Genomic DNA, 23493 nt, shown 5'->3' on the forward strand with positions numbered 1-23493 from the left:
GGGGAATGACCAGTGCCTCCTGCCTATGCCTTAGCTGGCAGCAGAGGGTGTTTCTTAAACCCCAGGGCTTTGTCTAACTGGCATGATTTTGCGCAAATACTTTTAACAGAAAAGTTTTTCCGTTAAAAGTATTTGTGCAAGAGAGCGTCTACACTGGCATGTGCTTTTGCGCAAGAGATGCGCCAGTGTAGATGCTCTTGCACAAGAAAGCTCCAATGGCCATTTTAGCCATTGGGCTTTCTTGTGCAAGAAATTCATGTTGCCTGTTTACACTGGCCTCTTGTGCAAGAGGGCTTATTCCTGAGCAGGAGCATCATAGTTCTTGTGCAAGCAGCACTGATTTCTTACATTAGAACATCCATGTTCTTGTGCAAGAACTCGTGGCCAGTGTAGGCAGGTGGCAAGTTTTTGCACAGAAGCAGCCACTTTTGCGCAAAATCTTGCCAGTGTAGACAGAGCCTAGATGTTGGGAGTGCTAGTTGGGATGCCTGAGAACTGAGTTCATGGCTGCAGCAGCAGGGTGGGTGAGCCAATAGTTCCTTTAGCTGCCATGAGAGGTATGAAAGAGCCACATGTTCTTACTGATGAGCAGCTGCCAGGCCTCCTGCTGCTGCCATCCTATGCTGAAGACCTGGCACTTAGAGCAAAGGGCTTAGAGGCTGCCATGAGCACTGTGCTCTGATCTCTGGCATTGCTGAGCAGCTCGTGGAAGCACACTAATGGACCATGCTGCTGATAAGCCTCACAGCCAGACTGAGGCAGGTTTCTGTTTCCAAGCCCTGTCCCTCGAAGGACTGCAGGCCTGAGCAGTGGGGAGTTTGTACACAGGGCAGGGAAGTCAACGGTACCAACAAAGCTGTACTGCAGCTGGGTTCCCCTTACCTGCCTGCTAAAGGCTAAGCCACAGAACCACTTACAGACATGGAGGTGACTGGCTGTAGCTGGCTCTGGCTTTGCCCCTGCTCCTCACTAATTGCCCTTAGTCAGTGAGCTGGATGCCTGGAGAAGCTGCTACTCAAAAGCAAGAAATAAAATTAGTGCTCCTGGCTTATCCTTTTGGCAACGTGTAGAAGATCAGCCTGAGGGGGAGAGCAAGAAAGGGGGCACTGCAGTCAGGATGTTCTCCTGAACCCATCACCACACATGGAGAACACATGACAGAGCTTGGGATGAAGGGAGCATGTTGGCAGGAGCACCTGTGGCTGAACATGCTCAGCGTACTTAACAGAGCCATGTGAATTTCTGTCCCTGAGCCCTCCTGTGCCCAAACTCTCCCCCAGAGCCTGCGCTCCAGCCTGGGGGAACGGCCTGAACAGGGGTGGGCCTTGGAGAAGAGGCAGGCACAGGTATGTTTGAGAGAGCTGCTGGATTACACTGAAATTCAAAGTGATTTTTGTGCTTTGGAGATCACTGGCCTACAGGATTTTGCCTGTGACACCATTTCCTTGCAGCTTTCCCCGCAGAGCCGAGGAGCTGGTTTACGTACCAGGCTACCTGATACATGTTAACAACACTACTGTTCTGGAAAGCACACGGGAAGATATGTCTTATCACAGCCACAGCTGCTGCAGTTTTCACTTACTAATGGTGGGCTCAGGCTTAACCTGGCAAAGCGAGCAGTGACACTGTAAATTAGGGAAGGGAGCTTAAGGGTAAAACAGGAAAATTAAATTGCCAGCTCTGAAGAGAGTAATTCTTCCACACACAATGCCAGAGTTTAAATGTGGCACTGGCCATGGTGGCTTGCAGTAGTGTCAAAAGTTTCTCCTTGTGGCTATTAAGTACATCTGGTTAGACAGCTGTGACCCTTTTGCTCCTGTTTAGCTCTTGCCCCTGTATTAAATAGCACCATGGCTGCTGCTTTCTTTATGTTCAAAGAGAAATATTTTGTACCTCATGGATATTTCTTCAAATGAAGATCAGCTTTCCTTACCCTGCACAAGCCAGCATCAGTCACAAAATGAAGCAGGCTTGAATCACAGGGCCTGGCAGCAGAGAGCTTTTGGCTTCTGCCAGGGGGCAGGTGCTTGTTCCCTCTCCTTAGTGCCACTGCAGTAGATGCAACTGGATCCTTTAGTAGGAAAGGACAGTTCATGCTCATAGCTGTGACATTGGCCAGAGCCCTACCCAGCATGGCCCCAATTCAAAGACAATGTTCTGAGGGCTGAGGCTTCTCCCTTAGGCAATGATGTCACACCATGGCAGCCTATTGTGCCTGAGATTCAGCTTCCAGTTTTAATTTCCTCGCTTTAGCCTTCATTCTACCTTCCTCTGTAAAACTAAACATCCCTCTAGCTGCTCAGTGAGAAAACCCGGCAAAGAGCAAATTAAATGACACCACCTAGCTAGAGAGTCACTTCTCAGTCTTTCGCCCAAACCAGTAACTCCAGCTCCCTCGTTACTTTTGACAGTCTGCTAGTATTGAGATGCCAGAGTGAAGTTTTTACCTGAGTGGTCCCAGTGCCTGCACTTGAAGCCTAAAATGGCACTGCAATGGAATCCCTCACAAGTTCCTGTCTATCTGGGATTTGACTGAGCAGTTCTGGACCCCTAACAGACCATCATGGAACCAAACTAAGCACCTGTGTTTCTCAATCCCATAGCAGAGACAACCAGCAAAGGTTGTCAAACCCACCACAGCCACAAATATAGTGAAGGTAACGCCCATAGCATGAGGACGCACGTGCTGATGCTGTTATAGACATGCAAATAGAACTGCATGCTTGACCCCACAATCAGAAAAGCCCCCATACATGGGGAGTGAGGGAGCCACCAGAGGCAGCCATGCCAGGCTATCCCTCCCTCCCCCAGCTACCTGTGCCCTCAGACAAAAACAGGCTTGGAGAGTTAATGAATTTATTCCCTTGAGAAAAAGGCCATGAGAGGGAGCTGGTGCAGAGAACGTAGTGAGAAAAATCTTGCCTCAACTTCCATCATTACCCCGGTGACACAGGCCCCATGGAGGAGAATCTCATGCTGAGCCTTTCACCAGGGTATATCTGTTCTTCCTATAGTGCATTCAGCTAATTTCTTGCACCAAGTCAGGGACATACATTCAAAACCCTTCACCAGCAAATACACACTCCTGCTCCCCTCCCCCATCCCACTACACCCCACCTTTAGCTCATTTCCCTGGTTCATGTCTTTAAAACCCATTGTGTTAAATACTTTAATTACAAATTGTGTTGAGGATGAGAGTAATAGACCCTGCAGGGACTTCAAGTGGCCCTCACTCCCAGATACACGTGCACGCTCTGTACTAAGAATATGTCCCCACCCACCAGCAGCCTGGGGCAAGGGTGCATGGGCACTTTGCCCAGCTGTTTCACAGCAGGGGGTAGGGCAGGGCAAGCCCTGCTAAACAGGAGTTGCTGCAGCTGCAGGGAGGTGTTTCTTATCTTAAATGCTAGCAGGTACTGGCCTAAGGCCTGGGTTGGCCTCAGGCCCAGCAGGGAATGGAGCTGCCTCCCTTCATGTGAGTTGCTGTCTCATCTCTGTCAAACATCAGACATTCACACCATGTGGACCAGGCCAGAGAAAATTAACAAAACCTTAACACAAGAGGATGGAAGAGGTTACTTCTGCCTTCCTGCCTGGGAAGGGAGGGAACCAGGTGCCAGAATCCTAATAGATGCATCTCAGCTGTTAATTTGAGGAGCAGTGGAGGCAGACAAACCTTGCAGTGTCCATGCCCCTGAGATTACAAGTAAAGAAAGGAATGCAGGGGTGCGAGAAGACACTGCTACGAAGTCACCCCAGGCATCCCTGACTGGCTTTGCAGGGAAGTAAGAAGGAGGCAGGAACACACAAGAACCTTTCCCTCCCTCCCAGTGCTGGAAGGGAATCTGAACTGGCACAGGAGCCACAGGGGAAGGTGGCCTAGCACAGCAGCAGGCAGCTTCTGCTGGAGGTGAGGCACGCTCAGGGAAGGCGGGAAAGGTAAGAAAGAGGCTACATAGGTGGTTCTGGAAACCCAGGCCATTGTACAAGAGCCCCAGGAAGACACTGAACCATCCTTCAAGAGAACAAGAAGAGAGGTAGGAGCTAGCTCCAGGGTTCCCTCCAAAACACCTCCTACCACAGGGGAGGAGGAGGAGACTGGAATGAACTCCTGCTGATTCCTGAATGTCTTCTCTTGCCCCTGCTGGTGCTGCGTCCCTGCCCTGGTTGGGTTGTATGGGGTTGTGGCTGTGCTCTAGAGGTCCAGCAGCAGCACACGAGGATCCTCCACTGCAGCCTTGATCTTGCGCAGGAAAGTCACTGCCTCTCTGCCATCAATCAGCCGGTGGTCGTATGTCAGTGCCACATACATCATGGGCCGCACTTCAACCTGAGGAGAAATGGAGCATGTCAGCTGTACCAGCATCCATCCCACTGGAGAAAGACCCAGTTGTTCCTACCCTACATGATAGGGAGAGAGCGTAGCAAGATCACCTGCTCAGGAAAGCATGTGCTTCTCCAAGTCAGAAGAGACACCAGCAGGCTGCCAAGGCTCAGCTCCTCACCTTCCTTCAGTCGCGCACTAAGCACAGGCTCTGGGTGTGGTTGTGCCAGGTGCCAGGGCATGCTAATGTCTAACATGGAGACTGCAGGCACCGTCTCCCAACAGCATTAAGGGGATCCAGGAAATCCCTTTGCCAGCCACTGTGTTTTTTATTGTTCCCCATTGCCCCAGCGTGGAGGAAGGAGGGCTTGTCTGTTCCTCAACACCACAGACTGGCACTGTCGCCAGCAGTGACTGCTTGGAACCCTTTGCAGGTCCCACTGCGCCCTTCCCAGTAAGTAACTTTGCAACAGGAAAGCATTTTAGGAGGGCTCCCGCCACCTCCTCTGGCCCTGGTCATAGCTGTGTCCTCTCTGCTGCTGAACTCCTCCCCTCTGCCCATTTAATTACCCTGAATACAGGCCTTTGCAGCTGCACCTACTTTGCCTCCGATAGCAACAGGTCTGTCAAAGATGCCATGCATGCCCAGTATGGCAGATTGGGGAGGGTTGATGATGGGCGTTCCAAAGAGGGACCCGAAGACCCCTCCATTGCTGATTGTGAAGGTGCCACCATCCATGTCCTCAATGGCCAGCTCATTCTTTCGGGCCTGAAACAAGAAGAACAGGATCTCAGAAAGCTGCTCAGAGTGAAGGCATCCAAGGAAGCAAAGAGACGGAGACAGGAGGTACTTGCTCCTCACTCACTACATTCGTAGGGTGTAGCTTCTTCTGAAACCTTTCCACAAGCAATAGGAAAAGGAAAGAACTTCACCTGCCAATTCTGATTTGCTAGTGTAGATAAGGTTACTTTAAAATATGGGCTTTGTCCCTTTAGGGTTTAGCAAGATGCTGACACCTCCTCAGCCAGCAAAAAGAATCACGAGTGGAGACGAGGGGAGAATGCAGACAAGAGAGGCAGTGACAAGTTCTTATGTCAGTGATAGAGTAGACACTAGTGCGTGGAGGCAGCACTGAACTGTACTGGAACCTTTGATATGATCCCAGGTTTGAAGAGCTACATGTCTCAGATACTAAGGGGTCCATCTGCAGCTGAAACAGGGCCATGGTGAGACTGACCACAAGGGACTGACAGTCACTTATGAGCAGGTTATTTTCTTCTTCCTCTAACAGGACCATTTACAAGGTTTGACAGGGTTCTCTTGCCTTGATTTTCAATAAAAACTTGTTATTTAGGGAATTACCTGCCTCTGAAGAGGTAAACAAGCCTCGGCCTTAAGGAGAGAAAATGGGAGCATAGAGTCAACTGGAGCCCAAGTTTGCTTGGGAGTTTCAGTTAAAAGGAAAAGATTTAGAAGGGTCTGTCCCCTAAGGAGAGATCACCATCTGGGCTAGTAGAAAATGCCTAGAGACAAGCAGCATGTCAGAAGGGCCAAAGGTGAACACTTGTGCACTGCCAGCCACCCCTGCCAGAAATTAATGCTGCTTCTGCCACAGATCAAGGTGGCTGCTCATTGCTTCCCTTTTGTGCCGCTTTCAGAAAGCCCTGGCCAGTACACCCCACCCTGGCCCACCTCCAGCTCCTGTTACCTTTTCCCCTAGCTCATTGATGGTTCGCTCAATATCAGCAAAGTTCATAGTTTCTACATTCCTGATGACAGGGACCACGAGACCCTGTGAGGGAGCAAAGAATCCAGTCAGTCACACGTAGCAGCAAACAGAGGCATCTGAGAACAAAGCCAAGGGGAACCTAGTCTCAGACAAAGGAGGTTACACCTTAAGTACACTTAACCTCTTCCCCTTCTGACCAGGTAAGCTGGGAACATGAAGAGCAGAGCACACCATTTACTCTCAGTGCTATTTGCACTGCTCTGTGGGGTTGAAGGTTAGTCTCTATACATGAAGCCAAGACACACCACTTCCCCGACTCCTGATGTACCTACATTAGTGAGGCCAAGATGGGAGCGGAGATCTTGATAATGTGAACTTTCCCCAATAGCCCACAAAGCTATGGAAGCCTTGTCCCTTGCCAGCAGGGTCAGCAGCTAGCAGTTCTCTTGCTGCAGGACTAGATAGTGTTGGACACATAATCTGGGGCATCCGAGTTTCATGTGAGCAGCTTTTGCCACCTTTGAGTCCCATGGCTCAGTTTGCTCAGCTGTCACCCCTGCAGAACCTGGGCTGCGGTCTAGGCCGGTAAAAAGCCCACAGGGCATACCCTGGGAGTCGCCACTGCAACGCTGATATCCACATAGTCCCTGTACACCATCTCTTTGGTTGTGTCATCAATCACTAGGGAGAGAGAGGAAAACAGTTACACAGAGAAAGCCCAAGAGTCAGGGCTCTGCAGTCATGAAGGGTCAGAAGTAATCAATGACCAGCAACAACTTGCTCATCTCTAACTTCCATGCTTTTAATTGTAGTACCAGGGAGGGTTAAGTCCTACTGCCTCTTTGGGGGGGGAGCACCGGCCCAGAAAGATAGATGGCTGGAGAGAGGGGGCGTTGGCTAGGATAGCTCACTCTCCTGGGACAACCACACCTCCCCCAAGTGTCACTCTCTCTTCATAGGCACAACAATCCCCCAGGAGACAGCTCTTCAGGGACAGCCTTCCCAGTACAATAGCCATTCCAGTGAAATCTAGTAGAATGTGTTTTTATGAGCAGTGCTGGGCTGGGATGCACCTTAATATACATGGTCCCCAGTCGATCAGAGCCCTGAAAGCTCTTGCTGGGTTCACTGTGAAAGTGCCTTCCCAGCATAATGGCTCTTACCTACATGAGTGAAACCAGCTAAGTTCATTGTAGTCCATCAGTATTGACAGACTTGTCCTCTTCCCCACCTTTCACGTGGGGGGATGTGGCTCTTCAGCACCTTTAGTTCCCTACAGGCTTGGCCACATGTTTCAGGACGCCCCGGCTGTGTCTACACTGGCATGAATTTCCGGAAATGCTTAAAACGGAATACTATTCCGTTTTCAGTTTTTCCGGAAAAGGAGCATCTACAGTGGCAGGCTGCTTTTCCGGAAAAGCCCTTTTTCCAGAAAAGCGTCTGCGGCCAATGCAGACGCGCTTTTCTGGAAAAGAGCCCCGATCGCCATTTTCGTGATTGGGGCTTTTTTCCGGAAAAGACTACTGGGCTGTCTACACTGGCCCTTTTCCGGAACAGTGTTCCGGAATAAGGACTTATGCCCGAGCGGGAGCAGAATAGTTTTTCCGAAATAGCGGCTGATTTTGTACAGTTCAACGACGTTGCTTTTCCGGAAATTCAAGGGCCAGTGTAGACAGCTCGCAGCTTATTCCGGAAAAGCGGCTGATTTTCCGGAATAAGTGGCCCAGTGTAGACACAGCCCCCTTGTCTCTGTGCATTAGTAGCAGAGGCTAGCATGCTCACCTGCATTCACAATGGGCTGTTCCTGCAAGGCAAAGGCAACAGCTTTTACAAAGGCTGACATAAAGCCCAGTTTCAGGTTGTGCTTCTTCTGGAAAGATTCTCTGTGTCGGGCTCTCATCTCCTGGATGTTACTGCAAACACCAATAGACAACCATTACTGCCAGGAATGGAGGGGAACAGAGATCACTCACTTCTTCTATGACAGATTTCCTGTGCTTACAAACCTTCACTAACAAATGTTCTATCTCAAACCTGCAACAATTCTGCCCCCAGCTTCACAGACAGGGCAGCTTTTAATTTGTTTCAAGATAGTTGCCAGGGAAGCTGCTTTAAGAATCAGCCCAGAGCCACAAATCCAATCAAACCAAGCTCTGCTGCAGTCGCAAGGATGCCCTGCCAGGCAGGAATGTGCTGTGCCCAGATGCGTCAGAGCTCCAGGGCTGGTGTTATGGACAGTGGAGTCTTTGGTGTGTCAACCACTATCCAGTGTCTGGTGCTTTGGGGAGCAGTTACAGATGAAATGTGTGCAGTCTCCAGGGGCTGCCTTGCAAGCACTGTGGGGTAGGAGACCAGATAACACAGGGTGCCAAGAGCAAAAGGAAAGAGAAGACTCATCAGCACAGCAGAAAAAAGGAGCTTCAGTTTGGCTTCTGGGCCCTAACTCACATGCTTGTGCTCCAAGAACTGGCCCTCTTCCTCGGTGCTGACAGGCTGCAGGCACATGAGGTTTTGATCCACTGGTGGGAGGCCTCTCCAAAACACTACAGAGAGGGCCTGAGCACAGAGTCTGCTCTGTCCATCCTGGATCAAGGTATAGGAAATAACTATTCCCCTCATTCCCATTCACTGGAATAGAGACCAGTTACAGAAAATGAACTGAGCTGCATAGACTCATCTCTGTCCATTGTGAGATAAGACCTGATACTTTGGAATTGTACCCTCTGCCCTGCCCCCTTCTCAGACCATGTGTCTTTGAAGAAACAGTTTTAGCAGGAGGTGGGATGAGGTCTCAATGGGATTAAAATGTTTGTTTTCCTGCACCTAACCTTGTTTAGTGCTAGGGTTACTGCCCAAAGACATTAGCGCTTCCCAAGACGCAAGGGCTGCAGAAGCGAGGAGGAGGTTTGCTGAGAAACTAGCTCATTATGGCTTCCTCCTTTCAGACGCTGAGCCCCAGTGGGGAGCAGGAGGCCTCAGTGGAGGCCCTTGCAAGTCGGCAGCATGGCATACAGCTAGAAGGGCAATCAATCCAAACCACATTACTGGCTGCAACAAGAGCCCCAGGCTAGCGTAAAGCGACACCTTGATTAGCCTCAGAGAGGAGATAAAGCTGCAGCACTTCCCCTCCAATCAAGACTATTTTGCCAACCTTATCATTCTGAGCCCCAAATATTTACATGTTTTGTCTTAAGAAGCAGAGTAGGATTTCACAGGGCAATTCAATTTGGGCACAATTTCCCTTAATGCACTGAAATCTAAGCTGCCCACCCCCAAAGCCATTAGTGTGGTTAGCCCAGGCATGCACTCCCTGTGAGTCAAGAGACCCCCACCAACTCAGATCAAAGAGATGCGGAAGGGATGCTGACCAGCTTGGAAAGCTGCTCCACAAGACTGCTATACCTGACCACTGGGCAGGGCACAGCTGAAGGGATGCCCACATCTGGAGGGTGAGCTACCCGGACCTTACTTGTCATGAGGTGACTCACATTCCAGTTTCCCCATAAGGGATATTAGGAAGTAGGAGACTGCCTTCATATCGCCAGCAGCTGGAACATAAGCTGCTTCAGCTTTTTCAGCTCAGCACTACCCAGTCTTCCACCAAGAATTTTACAGGTTGCCCTCTTACTTCTGAGAAGCAGAGACCCCATGGAGTCCCAAGGACTTTTAGTGAACTACACATGTCACAGTGGGACACCAGGATGGCTTGGAGGAAGCTGCTCAAATGAATGCAGTGAGAAACCTGACTACAGGAGCCCTGAAGTAACAAGTGTGATCAGCAAGGTCCTTGCTGCTGGTTTGGGTGCAATGGGGATCCCCACCCTGCTAGGGCCAAAGGAAGGGCATGATCCTCACCTCATATCGATCTCATTGAAGGTAGTTAGCATGGCACATGTATTCTGAGCCTCTTTCAGGCGCTGAGCAATGCGCTGACGCATCCGATTCATTTTCACCTGCAATTGAAGAGGCAGTGAGCAAGGGCAGCCATGGGGTTAATATAAAGGGGAGATGGGCAGAGGAAAACCACAGGGCCCTCAGTCTTCTTTCCTGATGATTAGCAGCCTGTGCCTTGGGCTGGGCTGTTCACATGATCTCTTTGGGCACAGTGAGATGGACACATCACCTATAGTGCAGTGGGCCCAGAGAGCTGCCCTAAGCTCACTAGAGAGGCTTCCTGGCTCAGGAAATGGTTTGATTGAAAAACAGAATCAAATCACAACACAGGCAGAATGTGGCACAGTTCTGTGCCCCTGAAACTCTGCTGAAGGAAAAAGTTCCTGGGGCAGAGCTGTGGGTGGGCTAGTGTGAGAACAGCAACCTGAAGAGAAAGCCAGACCAGTGCTTGAGACCAGTTATTATATGGGTAGCTCAGCCACATTCCCTTGAGGTTTCATACCTATGGCCATGGCAGCCGCATTGCCTGATCTCTGCTGCTCACCTTTAACTTGGGCACCACAAAACCACCAGTGCTTAGTCTTTACCTATTATAGTGACACATCACCTGAGATTCCCTCCCCCTTTTTTCCTGTTTAGAAGCCCTTACCTACAAGGGACCTAAGAGCAGGCCCTGCCTTAACCTAACGCAAAACTGCCTACCTCTATGGTGCACCTGGGCCAACGTATTTCCCCAGGCACTACAACTCCTAATTGATCTGTGTGTGAACATTCTCTCCACAATACACCTAGGCATGAGCATACCCAGTTTAGACAAGAGTCCTGAAGGTTTACTCCAGAGGTAGGTTTGCGCCTCTGTTATCCAGCAATGAAGGAAGGCATTTTGAGAAGCCCTGGTCCTCTGAATCTTACCCGATGTTCTGATCTGGCACCTTTGCTGGCCCCTGGCTCCACACCAGGAGCTGCCACTGGAGCTGCAGTCGGCTTCACTGCAGACACTGAGAGTAAAGAATACATACATCAAGATGGGATCTTAAAATAGGATTAGCCAGGCCCTTGCCAATAGGCTGATTATAAGTGCCTCCAACTTCCTTGTACAATCAACAGGATATGTAAGGAGTAAGCCTTGGCTTGTGATTATGGGAAAGGCAGGCTCCAGGCTGACTAAAGATCTCGGGCCTGATGCAGCAAAGTGGAGAAACTTCTATTTTAAATTTCAAGATTGCTTTGCTGCCCTCAAATTTATTTCCTCCCCACTCAAAGGCAGGCATTGCGAACAGAGGACTGAACAAGGCTGCAGCCTCACCAGGTTTGGTATCAATAGGCTGTGTTGACACAGGGGGCACTGGAGGCATCGTAGTGGGAATTGGCTCCGCAGGTGGAGCAACAGCAGCAGCCGCCACAGGCTCAGGTGCAGGGGCTGCAGCAGGAGGTGCCACTGCCGGTTTGGCCTTGGCAGGAGCAGCTGAAAGACAGAAACAAATAAGTGCAGTTGCAGCCTGGAATGTGAGACAGCTATGTCCTAGGGCCTCCACAAGCTCTCTCCTGCCCTCACAAGTTATTCACCCTTCCGGATTTTTGAAGTGCATTTCAGTATTACAAAAGCTAGAGGCTGCTCTCTTCGGCTCAGGAATAACAAGTGGATCGCAGGCTGAAGCTGAGGCCTCAAATATTTGTTACAGTAATGCTCAGAGGTCCCCCCACAGTGCAGAGAATTCCACAGGCTAATTATGCTTTCATCCTACTTAAATCTGCTTCTTTTAACCTGAGTGCTATTAGTTTTGTATTAAGAGACAGAAGAGACAGTAATGACGTCCATTTCTATGGGAGACTGATCCTTACCATATAAATGTATTATCTCTCCATTTACTCTCCTTTCCACCTAGAGTCTATGCACATATCACACAGGTCCCCCACTGCTCTTCTCCATTTCCACTTTCCCATTGGAGAATCCAGGAGGAGACATCACTTCAGAGAACGGCCATGATATTGTCTGTCCTCTTCACAATGCCACTTGTATCTCAAACTCTATCCCTCCAATGCACGAGTTTTATCACTGTGCAGGAGATGGAATACCAAAGAGAACTGGTTATGAATTCTTGGGTTGGAGAGCACTAAGGGGATTCTATTGCCTCACTTCCTTCCCCTGCCTCTCCAGGGGAAGACAAAGACATAAAAATTTGGGCTAAATACGTGTTCCTGACTTACCTCCAGTTTTCCTGAGTTTGAACAAAGGAGTCCCTCCTTCCACTTTCCCCCCATCAGGTACTAGAAGTGCTTCAATCACACCAGCAGCCGGGGATGGAACCTGCACTGATGTCTGCAGAAAGGAGAGGAGTGAAATCCTCCCAGACCATTGAAAGTGAACAGTTATCCAAACAGAAGACCCTCATCTTTAACAGGGGGTATATGAAGGGAAACATCCTGTGTTCCAGATTTCATACCAGCAAGGGAGCTAGAGCTTTGCAAAGGGACCATCTCACCTTTTATTAAAAAAAAAAAAAAAAAACACACACACAGCGCTGTGATTCTGAGTATTTAAAACCGTGGTGTTCAACACGCTAGCCACATGTGGCTATTTGGTTGGTTGAGTGTGTCTAGTTCACTATAGCAGTAGCCACTATAGTGGCTACTGCTTCAGAACTGGTTGGACATCATGGCTTTAAAAGAAGCCAGCAGCATAACTGCTTGATCCATCTGCCTCATCACAGAGGCATAATATGAAGTGGGTCTCACGTACAGCAAGCTGCCTTCTTGACAATGAACAACACAGGAAACACGGCTCCCAAGGATTCAGGGGAAAGCAAGCACTTGAAAATAAACTAGTTTGATTAAAATTATTTTAGAAACTATTCTGAGTAATTTGAAAACCAAAGTGACATACCTACTCTAACCATTTTTCTGGACTCTGAACTTACCTACACAGCTTCTGATTTCTCATGTTTTTAAATAGAAGATTTCCCAGGCCCTGCTATGTAACTGGAGTCCCTGATGGGAAGCATTGCTAAAACAGCAGCCCCCACTAGTGCCATCAAATGACTGGAAAGAAGAGAAACTACCAAGGATTTCACTAATTTAAGATACAATTAAGCACTTATGCTAAAGAAATGAAGATTTTAAACTGTGAAAGGCCCATGGGATATTTGTTGAACACAGACTGGGGAGAGGGAGAAGAAGGGGACCAGTATGGAACATGCCTACCTTGTCTGTTTCAATCTCACACACCACTTCATCCTCTGCCACTGTGTCTCCAACAGCTGAACAACATAAGAACTGCTGTGAGCAGGGAGCTGTGTTCTGACCTCCCCTTCCAACCCACAGCACAGTCTCCCAGTAATCCAGAATTTTCACACTAGACTTGCACGATCTTTCTTGTATGAAGCTGAAGAGATTTACAGTACATTCAGGGTCTTCCTGATCCCAGTTCAGGTACCTCTCTCCAGTCTCATCCTTCTACATCATGGCCCTTAGACAAGCAGTGATAGTGCCAAGTGTTCCTTGCCCCAATGGGAAGTGTAGTTATCACCATGCTGCCTCATCCTCCCCAGGCTGAAAGGTGTTAAGAAGCAGAACTTCAGCCAACCAGCTACAAACTGTCCCCAGGGCTGTCCCATGGAAGCATGAAAAGAATGCAGTAGCAGTGCAAAGCCAATCCGTGGAGTGCAACTTCTTACCTTTCTCCCACCTGACATCTCCTTCCGTGACTGATTCTGCAAATGCTGGTGTGTTAACTGTAATCACGTCATTCCCTGTGGAAGGAAGAGAAAGTGAGAACCTGATACCTATTCAGAACTCAAGCACCCACTCAAACACCTCTCCATTTTGGACACTGGGAATTGCCTGGAAAGGGGCAGCCCAGTGATCAGCAGATTACGTGAGGAAGAAGGCCAACACCACACTTTTTGACAGCTAGGCACTCATATAGACAGGAAGTCACAGTGCCAGAAACACCCAACACAAGAAAACCACACACTACAATAGGGCCAAAAGCACAAACCTAGCTCCCACCACTCACCCATGGAGGATAGACTGAAGCAGGCTTAGACCAAGGGTGGAAAGGTGATTTAGTTATGGCTCAGGGCCATGTGCACTCCAGTCAGAGGGGAGCAGACCAAGTAGCCCCATTGGTTCCTGGATCTTAGCTACTTACTGCACACTGCTGTGATTCTGAAGTGACGGACGGTGAAGACACTGGAGGTGTTTACTCTGCAGAAACAGAGAAAGAAATGAACACAAAATGAAAAAGCCCTGAGTGTGGTCAGCCCAGGCCTCTCATGGACAGCTAAGTGAGTCGCAAGTTTATACTGGCTTGCTCCAATTAATCCGAAGGCAACTCAGCTGCTCTGATGATGCATGCACAGGTGCTCCAACAGACATTTACCTAGTGGTTTATGCTTAGTATCCCTGCTAGACACCCAAAGAAAACTCAGCATACCTTTGAGGAGTACAGAAGTCCATGAATAACAGGTATTTACAGAATCTGATTCTAAGGAGGTACCCCTGTCATGGGTGTATTATAGAGATCAGCAGACAGAAGCCGTGGGGCTTTAGAGCCTGACAAAGAGCTGACCACACTCCAACCCCACACCTTTGGCTAGTGCAATAATGATTTGTTTGCCTCTAATTCTAGTGTCAGCACTGTAAGGGGTGCTTCAAAGCCGACGCTATTGCAGAAAGTCTGACAGCCACATTAGTCAGACATTTCTGACACTGCCCTTCAGGGGGAGCTAGGCATCCCAAGTGTTCTAGAGAGATACTGCAGAAGTATCACTTTCTTCAAGAGCTAATACATTTGGGAAGCAAGAGTGAACAGGCTCTAGCACTACTAGATGCACACCACACATGTCCCAATGTGTAATGCCGTGGGCTCCCATGGGAGGAAGGCCTGCTGTATCTGGTCTGCACTGCTGTGCACCAAGACCACCCCAGCAGAGCAGGCCTTGCCCAAACATCATTTGTTCCAGAACCATCCCACTTTTCCTCAAGGAGACTCTGTCTTGCTGTGCTTCCAATAGGTCTTTGCTGGGAGGCCACCACTAAACACCACAGTGACAGGTGCAGTAACAGTGACAACATGGACAGGTGGATACACGAATCATCCCCTTCCCTTTACTATTGACCTCTTCATTCCTGTCTCTTCCATGTATCCATATTCAGATCAAACCAGCACATATTTTGTTAAGAGTCTCAATTCCTGGCCCATAAAAGCCAGAGCACATGAATTTCCTGAGTCTCGTGCTGAGCCCCTATGATGTGCAGAGGGGTTTATGACAATTAGAGCAGACACTTCACCAGATACCAAGGCTAGGGCAGCCTTTCCCCTTGACATGCTGCAGCAGGCCTTAGCTTTTCCATGGATACTTACACAAGCTTGCTGCTGTTGGTGTAAGCCAGCCTCTGGCTCCGAGATACACCTGCAAAGCAGAAACCACTTCAACTGAAAACTTATCCTATAGGCAGCTACCCAGCCATACACCCACCACAAAGGCGAGGGTTTATAAGAAGAAACTCAAAGACACCCTTCTGAGCAAGCTCAGTGTAATCTATTCAGTGTTAAAAGAGCCTAAGGGATACCCTGTGACACTGCTGCCCATCCTGATTGAATGTGGGGTTGCAGCTGGGATGGTATTAGCAGCAAGGAGCTCCAAATAAGGAAAAGACAAGAGCCCCTCAACTCCCAATAGGCACCCACAGGAGAGCCTATTGCCCTGTTATAAGCACAAACGGGAAATCTCCTATAAAGAAAACTGCTTTCTGAAAAAGCACTGGAGAGGAAGGATGTTCTCCAGCATTTCTTAAACTTTGTAAGCTTCACCATGCTCATACATTCTCTGGTTTCAGGCTGGAGACTAGGAAACTGTAATCATATACTGCAATCCTGACCTTTGCCTTTCCTGTGGCACAGGGTAATTACGATTCTGTCCTAATCTTAGATTAAGGACACTTGGCATAGGAATCTGAGAAGATACTGATTTCCTCAGAGCTATGCAAGGTCAGACAGGAGAGATCATTTCACTGGAAAATGACTGAGGTGGTAAACTGCAACTCTGACATGCTGTTCCCTGCTAAAATACATATTCTCTTTAAAGATCAAAAGCTTTGAGATTATGACTATACACACTGAGTAGCTGTAACTGATGGTCAAAGCAGACCTGGAAAAATGAAAGGGTGGACATGGAGTGTGCTGTCCAGAGCAAGAGCACTTTGGGATCCAGTTCAGGCCTATAGGAAAAGCTCTGATGGATTCTTTCAGACCAGATGACTTTAAAATCAGTGCTCTTATCTCCAATTAGCTTATTTACGAGTTACGTTAAATCTCTCTGTTGCCTTTGGGAATCTTCAGCTTAGCTAAATGGACCAGTTATCATTTATATTAGCTCATCAGACACCGGTGGAAAGATACAACTTGTTTCTCTTCTGATTTAATTTGTGACTGTTTGTCTTTATGATGATTTTTGAGACTATATTTGACTCTGATAGCGCTGGTTTATTTCTATCATCAACTCTAGTTAGTTTTCTTCCCTTTGCCTATGCCGTTATAAAAGGAAATAAAATACAAGTTGTACCTCAAACATAAGACTCACCGGATAGAGAGCGTCTTCCCAGAGTACAGTTCCCCTATCAGACAGAAGAGAGAGACTATCAGACTTGCAAACAACAGAAAGAACCAGTTTCTGAGGGGACAGTGCTTTCACCAAGAGCCCAGGCTATAGTCGGAACCAATAAATGGGAGACAGTTCACATGTTACTGCACTGTAGCACACACTAGTCTATAAGAATCTTCGACAGTCTTCCCCCCTCCCCTTGCTTTTACCACTCTGACACTCCTTTCAACAGAAAAGGGTCTGGAAAGCAAGAAATTAAACTCAAATTCCCTGGCTTCCACATGCATTGCCTGTCCTTAAAAAGGGATGCCTGCAGGCAGTGAATAAGAAACAGGTTCCTGAAAGCCCCATGCACCTCAGATTTACCATTGCACAATAAGTGAACTTGTAGGAAGTAGGAGCTCCAAACTGCTGACTCCCACAGCCTTAACAGCTCCAGCTTTTGGTGTCTATTTTTAAATGTTTAGTTAAGGGGCCTTTGGTGAAATCCTGGCTCATGGAAGTCAAAGGCAAAAATGCTCAATGACTTCAGTGGTGCCAGGATCTCCCATTTAATTTTCAGGAAGTCATAAAAAAAATGTTCCTCTTTCAATCTTATTTTAAAAACAAAAAACAAGGAGTTGAGGGGGAGAGGTAGATATGCTGGTGGGTAGGGTTAAGGTCCAGAGTGACCTAGATAAATTGGAGAACTGTGTCAAAAAAAAAAAAAAAATCTCATGAGCAGGGCTCACCAGCTACGTGGTTCTGCGCTCTGCGCATGCGCAGATTGTTCTGTGCATGCGCAGATCACTCTGCACTGGCTCTTCCAGGGTGTAATCTACTTGCCACGGGCGAGTAGATTACATTGTTTGTCGAGCCCTGCTAATGAGGCTCAAAAAGGACAAGTGCAGAGTCCTATATTTAGGATGGAAGAATCCCAAGCAGTACTACAGGCTGGGGACCAACTGGCTAGGCAGCAGTTGTGCAGAAAAGGACTTTGGGATTACAGCAGATGAGAAACTGAATGAGTCATGGTGTGACCTTGTTGCCAAGAAGGCTAATGACATACTGGGCTACATTTGTAGGAGCACTGCCAGCAGATCTAGGGAAGTGATTATTCCCCTCTATTCAGCACTGGTAAGGTCACAACCGGAATACCGAGACCAGTTTTGTGCCCCCCACTACAGAAAGGATGTGGGCAAATTGGAGCAAGTCCAGCAGAGGGCAACAAAAAAGATTAGTGGGCTGGGCACACGACTTATGAGGAGAGGCTGAAGGAACTGAGCTTATTTAGTCTGCAGAAGAGAAGAGTGAGCAGAGATTTGATAGCAGCCTTCAACTGCTTGAAGGGGGTGGTCCAAAGAGGATGGAGAGAGGGTGTTCTCAGTGAGGACAGAACAAGAAGCAATGGTCTCAAGTTGCCATGGGGGAGGTCTAGGTTGGATATTAGGAAAATATATTTCACTAGGAGAGTGTTGAAGCACTGGAATGAGTTGCCTAGGGAAGGGGTAGAATCACCATTCTAAGAGAGTTTTAAAGCAAGGCTTGGCAAAACACTGACTGGAATGATTTAGATAGGGTTGATCCTGTGTTGAGCAGGGGATTGGACTAGATGCCTCCTGAGCTCCCTCTCAACCCTATTCTTCTATGATTCTATGAAGTTTCAAGGTGCAGCTACACGAGATCCCTGCCCTACTAAGTATTGTCACTCATTTAGATTAGGGTTGTTAAAACACATTTATTTTTAAAATGAGTAAGTGCTGTCATTTTCAACGGTTACACGTTTACACATTGAGGAGCAGGTACTTGTGGAGAGCTGGCTTAAAAGTCTCCTGCCTCGCTCCCCACTGCTTTTGATACAGAGGCAGAGGGTGTATGTGCATGTAATCATGGGGGTTAACCAATGAGACCAGGCTTATTGGTTAACTGTACACAAGTACATGTTAGCATCTTCCAACCTCGAATATCCAAAAATGCCTACAAATTATATACCAGGATCACTTCAACCACCATTGAAATGAAGTGTCCTTCTAGGGTGGGACACAAAAATAATTATTTCTCATTAGTCAAGGCAGGAAATGAAAGAATCCTATTTCTGTTAAATCTCAACTTTGTGTATCCCATATACATGTCTGAAAATTCCTATAGATCAGATAAAACAAACTGCCCGAATTGATGAGATGTTATAGATACATCAGAGTCCGCAGGAATTAGATGGGAATATAAAGGGAACTTTTTATATTGTGAAAACTGGACAAATGTAATACAACAAGGAAACTTACTCTGGAGTTTTGGTGACTGGAGCTCTGAGACTTTCACAATTTAGTCACAAGTACTCTCATTAGGGATGTGAATGTTTAACTGGTAAGGGCTGGAACAGCCTCCTGCCCACTGTAGAGCTGCTCCAATCCATGGGATTGAGCAGCCCCTCTTCCACCACTTGCCCTATTTAATTGGTTAACTGGTAAAACATATTGTTAACTAATTAAATGGGATTTTACATCCCTAATTCCCATCTGGATTTACAGCCTCATGTTACACAGTTTCTTAAACATATTTATATAAAATATCTAATATACTAAGCAAAGCGAGCTACCTTCATCCCACAGATGTTTCCCTTGGGGTAATTTGCGGCAGGGTTAATCCAAGCATCCCCATCAGCATCTTTGTGGAGGAAGAAGTTCTGTTGTCTCAGATTCTGTAGGAGCAACAGACTCCTGTGTGTGCCTGGAGAGACCCTGCACTGCTAGGATCCAGATCACTATAAGCATAGACTTTAGGAAGCCCATGCTACAATGGGTGGCTGTGCAAAACAAAATCCACAGATGGTACTTTCCACGTGAGCTGTGGTTTTCTGTGTTTTAAGAACTGCTATTGTGACCAGGGAAATTCTAAAATGCTCTAACATAACTGGGCCCCCTTATCCTAAAGAACTGAAATCTTATGTATGAGCCTAGGCAGAGGGCCTACCAGTGAAGGGAATAACACAAGAATGCCTATTTTGGGTCAGACCAATGGTCCATCTAGCCCAGAATTCTGTCTTTAAACAATGACCAATCCCAGGTGCTTCAAAGGGAAAGAACACAGCAGGCAATCCTCAAATGATCCATCCCATCATCCAGTCTCAGTTTCTGGAAGTCATAGGCTACCCAGTACCATTTTCACAAAAATCCCCTGGAAACAAGTTCCACAGGTTGATTATGTGTTGTGTGAGGCCAGAGGTGAGAAGCCATTCTGATTAAGGATGTAAAATCCCTTTTAATCAGTTATCGGTTAAACATTATGTGTAACCCGGTTAATGACTTAAACGGGAGTGGCCCTCTTGCCTGTGGTATGGCAGGGGCTGCTCTGATCAGGCCAGGTCCACCAGTTAACTGTAACCAGTAAGCATCCCCTGGCAAGGGTGATGCTAACTACTCAGAGTTTACCGGTTAATCATCCACATCCCTAATCCTGATTCAAGACGCTGAAAGTCTCTATGCACGGCACTGTGTTACTTAGGGCTTTCTTGCTTCTGCTCCTCAGGGGTGGTGTTCCAGAGCATACAGCCACATGTTTGGCAGGGGAGTCATTAGCAGGAAACATCCCATTTCCAGAATAAATCTGCTGGGATTGCATCTAATCTCAAGGACACTAAGACGCTTGGCATTAATGTCTGAACAAACAACTAATATTGTCATACCCTTCACAGGAAAGTAGGAGCCTGAACAGGAAGCAAAATCTATAGATCTAGCAAACTGACTGTAGCACTACGAATCTCTTAACTTACACTTCCCCAGATCAAGCTACCAATTAATTTAATCTTTCCCTACCTTCACATAACTTCTCAGAACCATTCAACATGCTGGAACCAGTCTATCACCAAAGGCATCCCCTATATATTTAACCATCTCCATACTATCTTTTAGGGAAATGCCACTCATGACATTTGAAAAGTCCCCCTATGGAATACGGAAGATGACTGTAGGCATGCTGTGTGTCCTCAGTCCTATACTGGAAACAAGAGCCAGTTCAGATAAGAGCATTGAGAGAATAGAATCACGCTGGGCAAAGCCAGTTTCACGGCTCCAAGCACAACTTCCAATAGACAAAGGGCTGGAAAGCTTTGGAAGTGGCATGACAGACCAATCACTCTGTGGCAAAGACTTCTGCACACACATAGGAAATAGTGGAAGAACTGCTTACAGCAGAGAGGGCTGCTGCATTGACAGAGAGGGCTGCCAGTGTAACCCATTGCTGGAAACAAGAGAACCAAGTATTTCAAATTACTCATTGATTTCAACAATTAGTAATTATACACATCAGGTAGATAGAGAAGGAGACAGGTGCTAAGATGCAATGCAGACGGTAATGCTGAGCAGACAGAAGATATCGTTACCAAACTGGCAGCCTGACCTGTTCTCAAATTCCCTGCCAATCTCCCCACTAACTTTTATGATCCTTTCTTTCCTAAATATATCCCAAAGGTCTCATTCACTGTGAATTCTGCTGTTTTCAGTGTTGTAAACTACACTCTTTCTTTGGACCCTCTCCTCTGAGGGCTTCTGGGGTTCTCCTCTCTGTTCAACCCCTCTATAGGTAGTAATTCTCCTCACTTTTGTGCCCAATGGCAGTAGTAAATGGCCTTCTCTTCCTCCTCTCTCAGCACTTGTACATGATTCCTATGTTGGCAACTCATCTCTTGTCTTCAATCCCATAATGCTGCTTGTCTCTTCAAATTCTCTTTCTGCATATCTTCTTTCTTCCTCACATATCAAAACGCCAACACTTTTCTTCCTTCTCCTTATCTCTATTCCTGCTGACCACTCCCCTATCTTCCTAGTCACTCAAGCCCACAGACCTGAGGGTCATCCTTGTCTTCTCTTCTCTCCTCCTGCCATTAGATATCCACCAAATTCTGGCGAGTCTCCCTCTGCATTTCCAAAATCTGCTTCTTTCTCCTTATTCTCAATGTCAAAACTTTTTGTCTATGCCCTATTATCTCTTGCTTGATGACCACTACTTCCTTGGCCTTCTTACCCAAACACAAACATCTCTCAATTGATTTCACAGCTAATTCTACATCAAGTAGAAATGCCTTGTCCTTGCTATCATCTTTCTGCCCTAATTACACACTCATTACTGAGGTACCCAATTGCTACTTCTTGGCTGTGTCTAGACTGGCAAGTTTTTCCGCAAAAGCAGTTGCTTTTGCGGAAAAGCTTGCTAGCTGTCTACACTGGCCACTTGAATTTCTGCAAGAACACTGACGATCTCATGTAAGAAATCAGTGCTTCTTGCGGAAATACTATGCTGCTCCCGTTCCGACAAAAGTCCTTCTGCGCAAAAGGGTCAGTGTAGACAGCTCAGATTTGTTTTGCACAAAAAAGCCCCGATCGCAAAAATGGCGACTGGGGCTTTTTTGCGCAAAAGCGCGTCTAGATTGCCACAGACCCTTTTCCGCAAAAAGCGTCCGTGCCAATCTAGACACTCTTTTCCGCAAATGCTTTTAAATGGAAAACTTTGCAGTTAAAAGCATTTGTGGAAAATCATGCCAGCCTAGACGAAGCCCCAGTCTTCTGCTACATTTCCATTTATATTTTGCCAATTTTTCCCCATAACAAAGCTTCCCACAATACAGTTTTTGAAACAGAGATCATTCTTTAGGTGCCTGTAAAGTTTTATGAACACTTAAGGTGCTGTCAAAATTACTTGCTTCTCTAGATTAACAATACCAATGCAAGTCGCATAAACCAGATAGAAAGCTGTCACAAGGATGGTATATGTGTACCAAAGAGACTGTGTTTTAGGAGATACATATTAGGAGAGCAGAATATGAGTGGGTATAAAAAAATCCTGGTATCAGACAGCTACAAAGATGTTTACGGTGGCATAGCTGTCTTTCTGTTTATTCCATGTAGGATGACCTCCTGATAGTAGAGCTGACAATAGGCTGTCCTTGTAACTCCTCCTCAGGAGGGCTCCAGCACACAGCTTGCAACAGTTGCCTGCCCAAGAATAAGAGCCACAAGGATGGTATTAGGGAGTTCTGAGGGCAAATGCTGGGCAGGCTATCAGGCTGCAGTTGAGGCGGCCCTGCTTGCCCAACCGGTGCTGTCTCTGGCTATGCTCAGGACCTATTCCATCAGCCCCATCCTGCAGGGTCTGGACTCAAATATCCCTCGCCATTCGGGTCTCCTGCTTTAGACTGGCAGGAGTATCCTTGGGGCGCGGGGCTTCCCTCAGCTGCCACTCCCCACGCCAGGCCGGTCCACGGACAGACCTCACAAGGGATTTGCTCCGAGGGGGGGGAGGGGAGGATCTGAGGCAGCGCCCTGTTCGCCGGGGCCCCAGCTTGGGGCACGGCTTGTGGGACACGTTCCCCTGAGGCTCGCGGTGCGCACGGCGGGTGCGCAATGGGGGTCCCACGAGGGAGCGGCCCGCGGGGGACCGGGCGCAGGAGTTTCTCCAGGAGTCGGCCCAGAACGGGGACGTGACACCGCGTCCCGGTGCCCTTGGCGCTGCTGCCCGTTCGTCCCTTCCGCCCCCGCCCCCGCCCCCGCCCCGGGCGGTACCTGCCGGAGCGCGCAGAGTGAGCGGCCAAGCGCCCCGCTCAGACAGCGGGACCGGGACAATAGCAGCATCGCGGCGGCGGCAGCGACGGCAGGAGCAGCCGGAGGGCGGACACCGGAACCAGGCCCGGCACAGGGCGGAAGCGGGCCGGGGCGGACCAACCTCGGGCGCATATGCGGGGGGGGGGGGTGTGTCACAGGGGATCGTACCAACCACGGGGCTGGGGAGGCAGACAGTGAATTCTCCTAAGGAGCAGCACGAGTGCACCCGAAGAGCAAAGCTGGTGGGAGCAGAAGGGAATGGCGGAAGGAATGAACCACCCCGAGGCGATGGGGGGGGCGTGAGGACTGAACCACCCCGTGGGGTCTCATGAAGTGGGGCTGAACCGCCCTGTTGCATGGCAGTGGGG

At 48.1% G+C, this 23493-nt stretch overlaps 1 protein-coding gene across 1 annotated transcript; it reads right to left on the reverse strand.

The window, feature by feature from the left end:
- Positions 1-2839: 2839 nt before the first annotated feature.
- DLST (dihydrolipoamide S-succinyltransferase) lies at positions 2840-23243 on the reverse strand. The gene is made up of 15 exons (XM_075926865.2): positions 23087-23243; positions 16533-16566; positions 15314-15362; positions 14099-14154; positions 13623-13697; positions 13150-13205; positions 12157-12268; positions 11255-11413; positions 10861-10946; positions 9910-10007; positions 7837-7967; positions 6662-6735; positions 6034-6117; positions 4926-5093; positions 2840-4330 (listed from the first exon to the last, which is right to left on the reverse strand). The coding sequence occupies exons 1-15, from the start codon at positions 23153-23155 to the stop codon at positions 4196-4198; spliced, it is 1386 nt and encodes a 461-aa protein (XP_075782980.1). The 5' UTR covers positions 23156-23243; the 3' UTR covers positions 2840-4195.
- Positions 23244-23493: the final 250 nt, after the last annotated feature.

This window comes from Pelodiscus sinensis, chromosome 5 (assembly GCF_052426305.1).
Source record: "Pelodiscus sinensis isolate ZL-2025 chromosome 5, ASM5242630v1, whole genome shotgun sequence".
In the NCBI taxonomy this organism is placed as follows: domain Eukaryota; kingdom Metazoa; phylum Chordata; order Testudines; family Trionychidae; genus Pelodiscus; species Pelodiscus sinensis.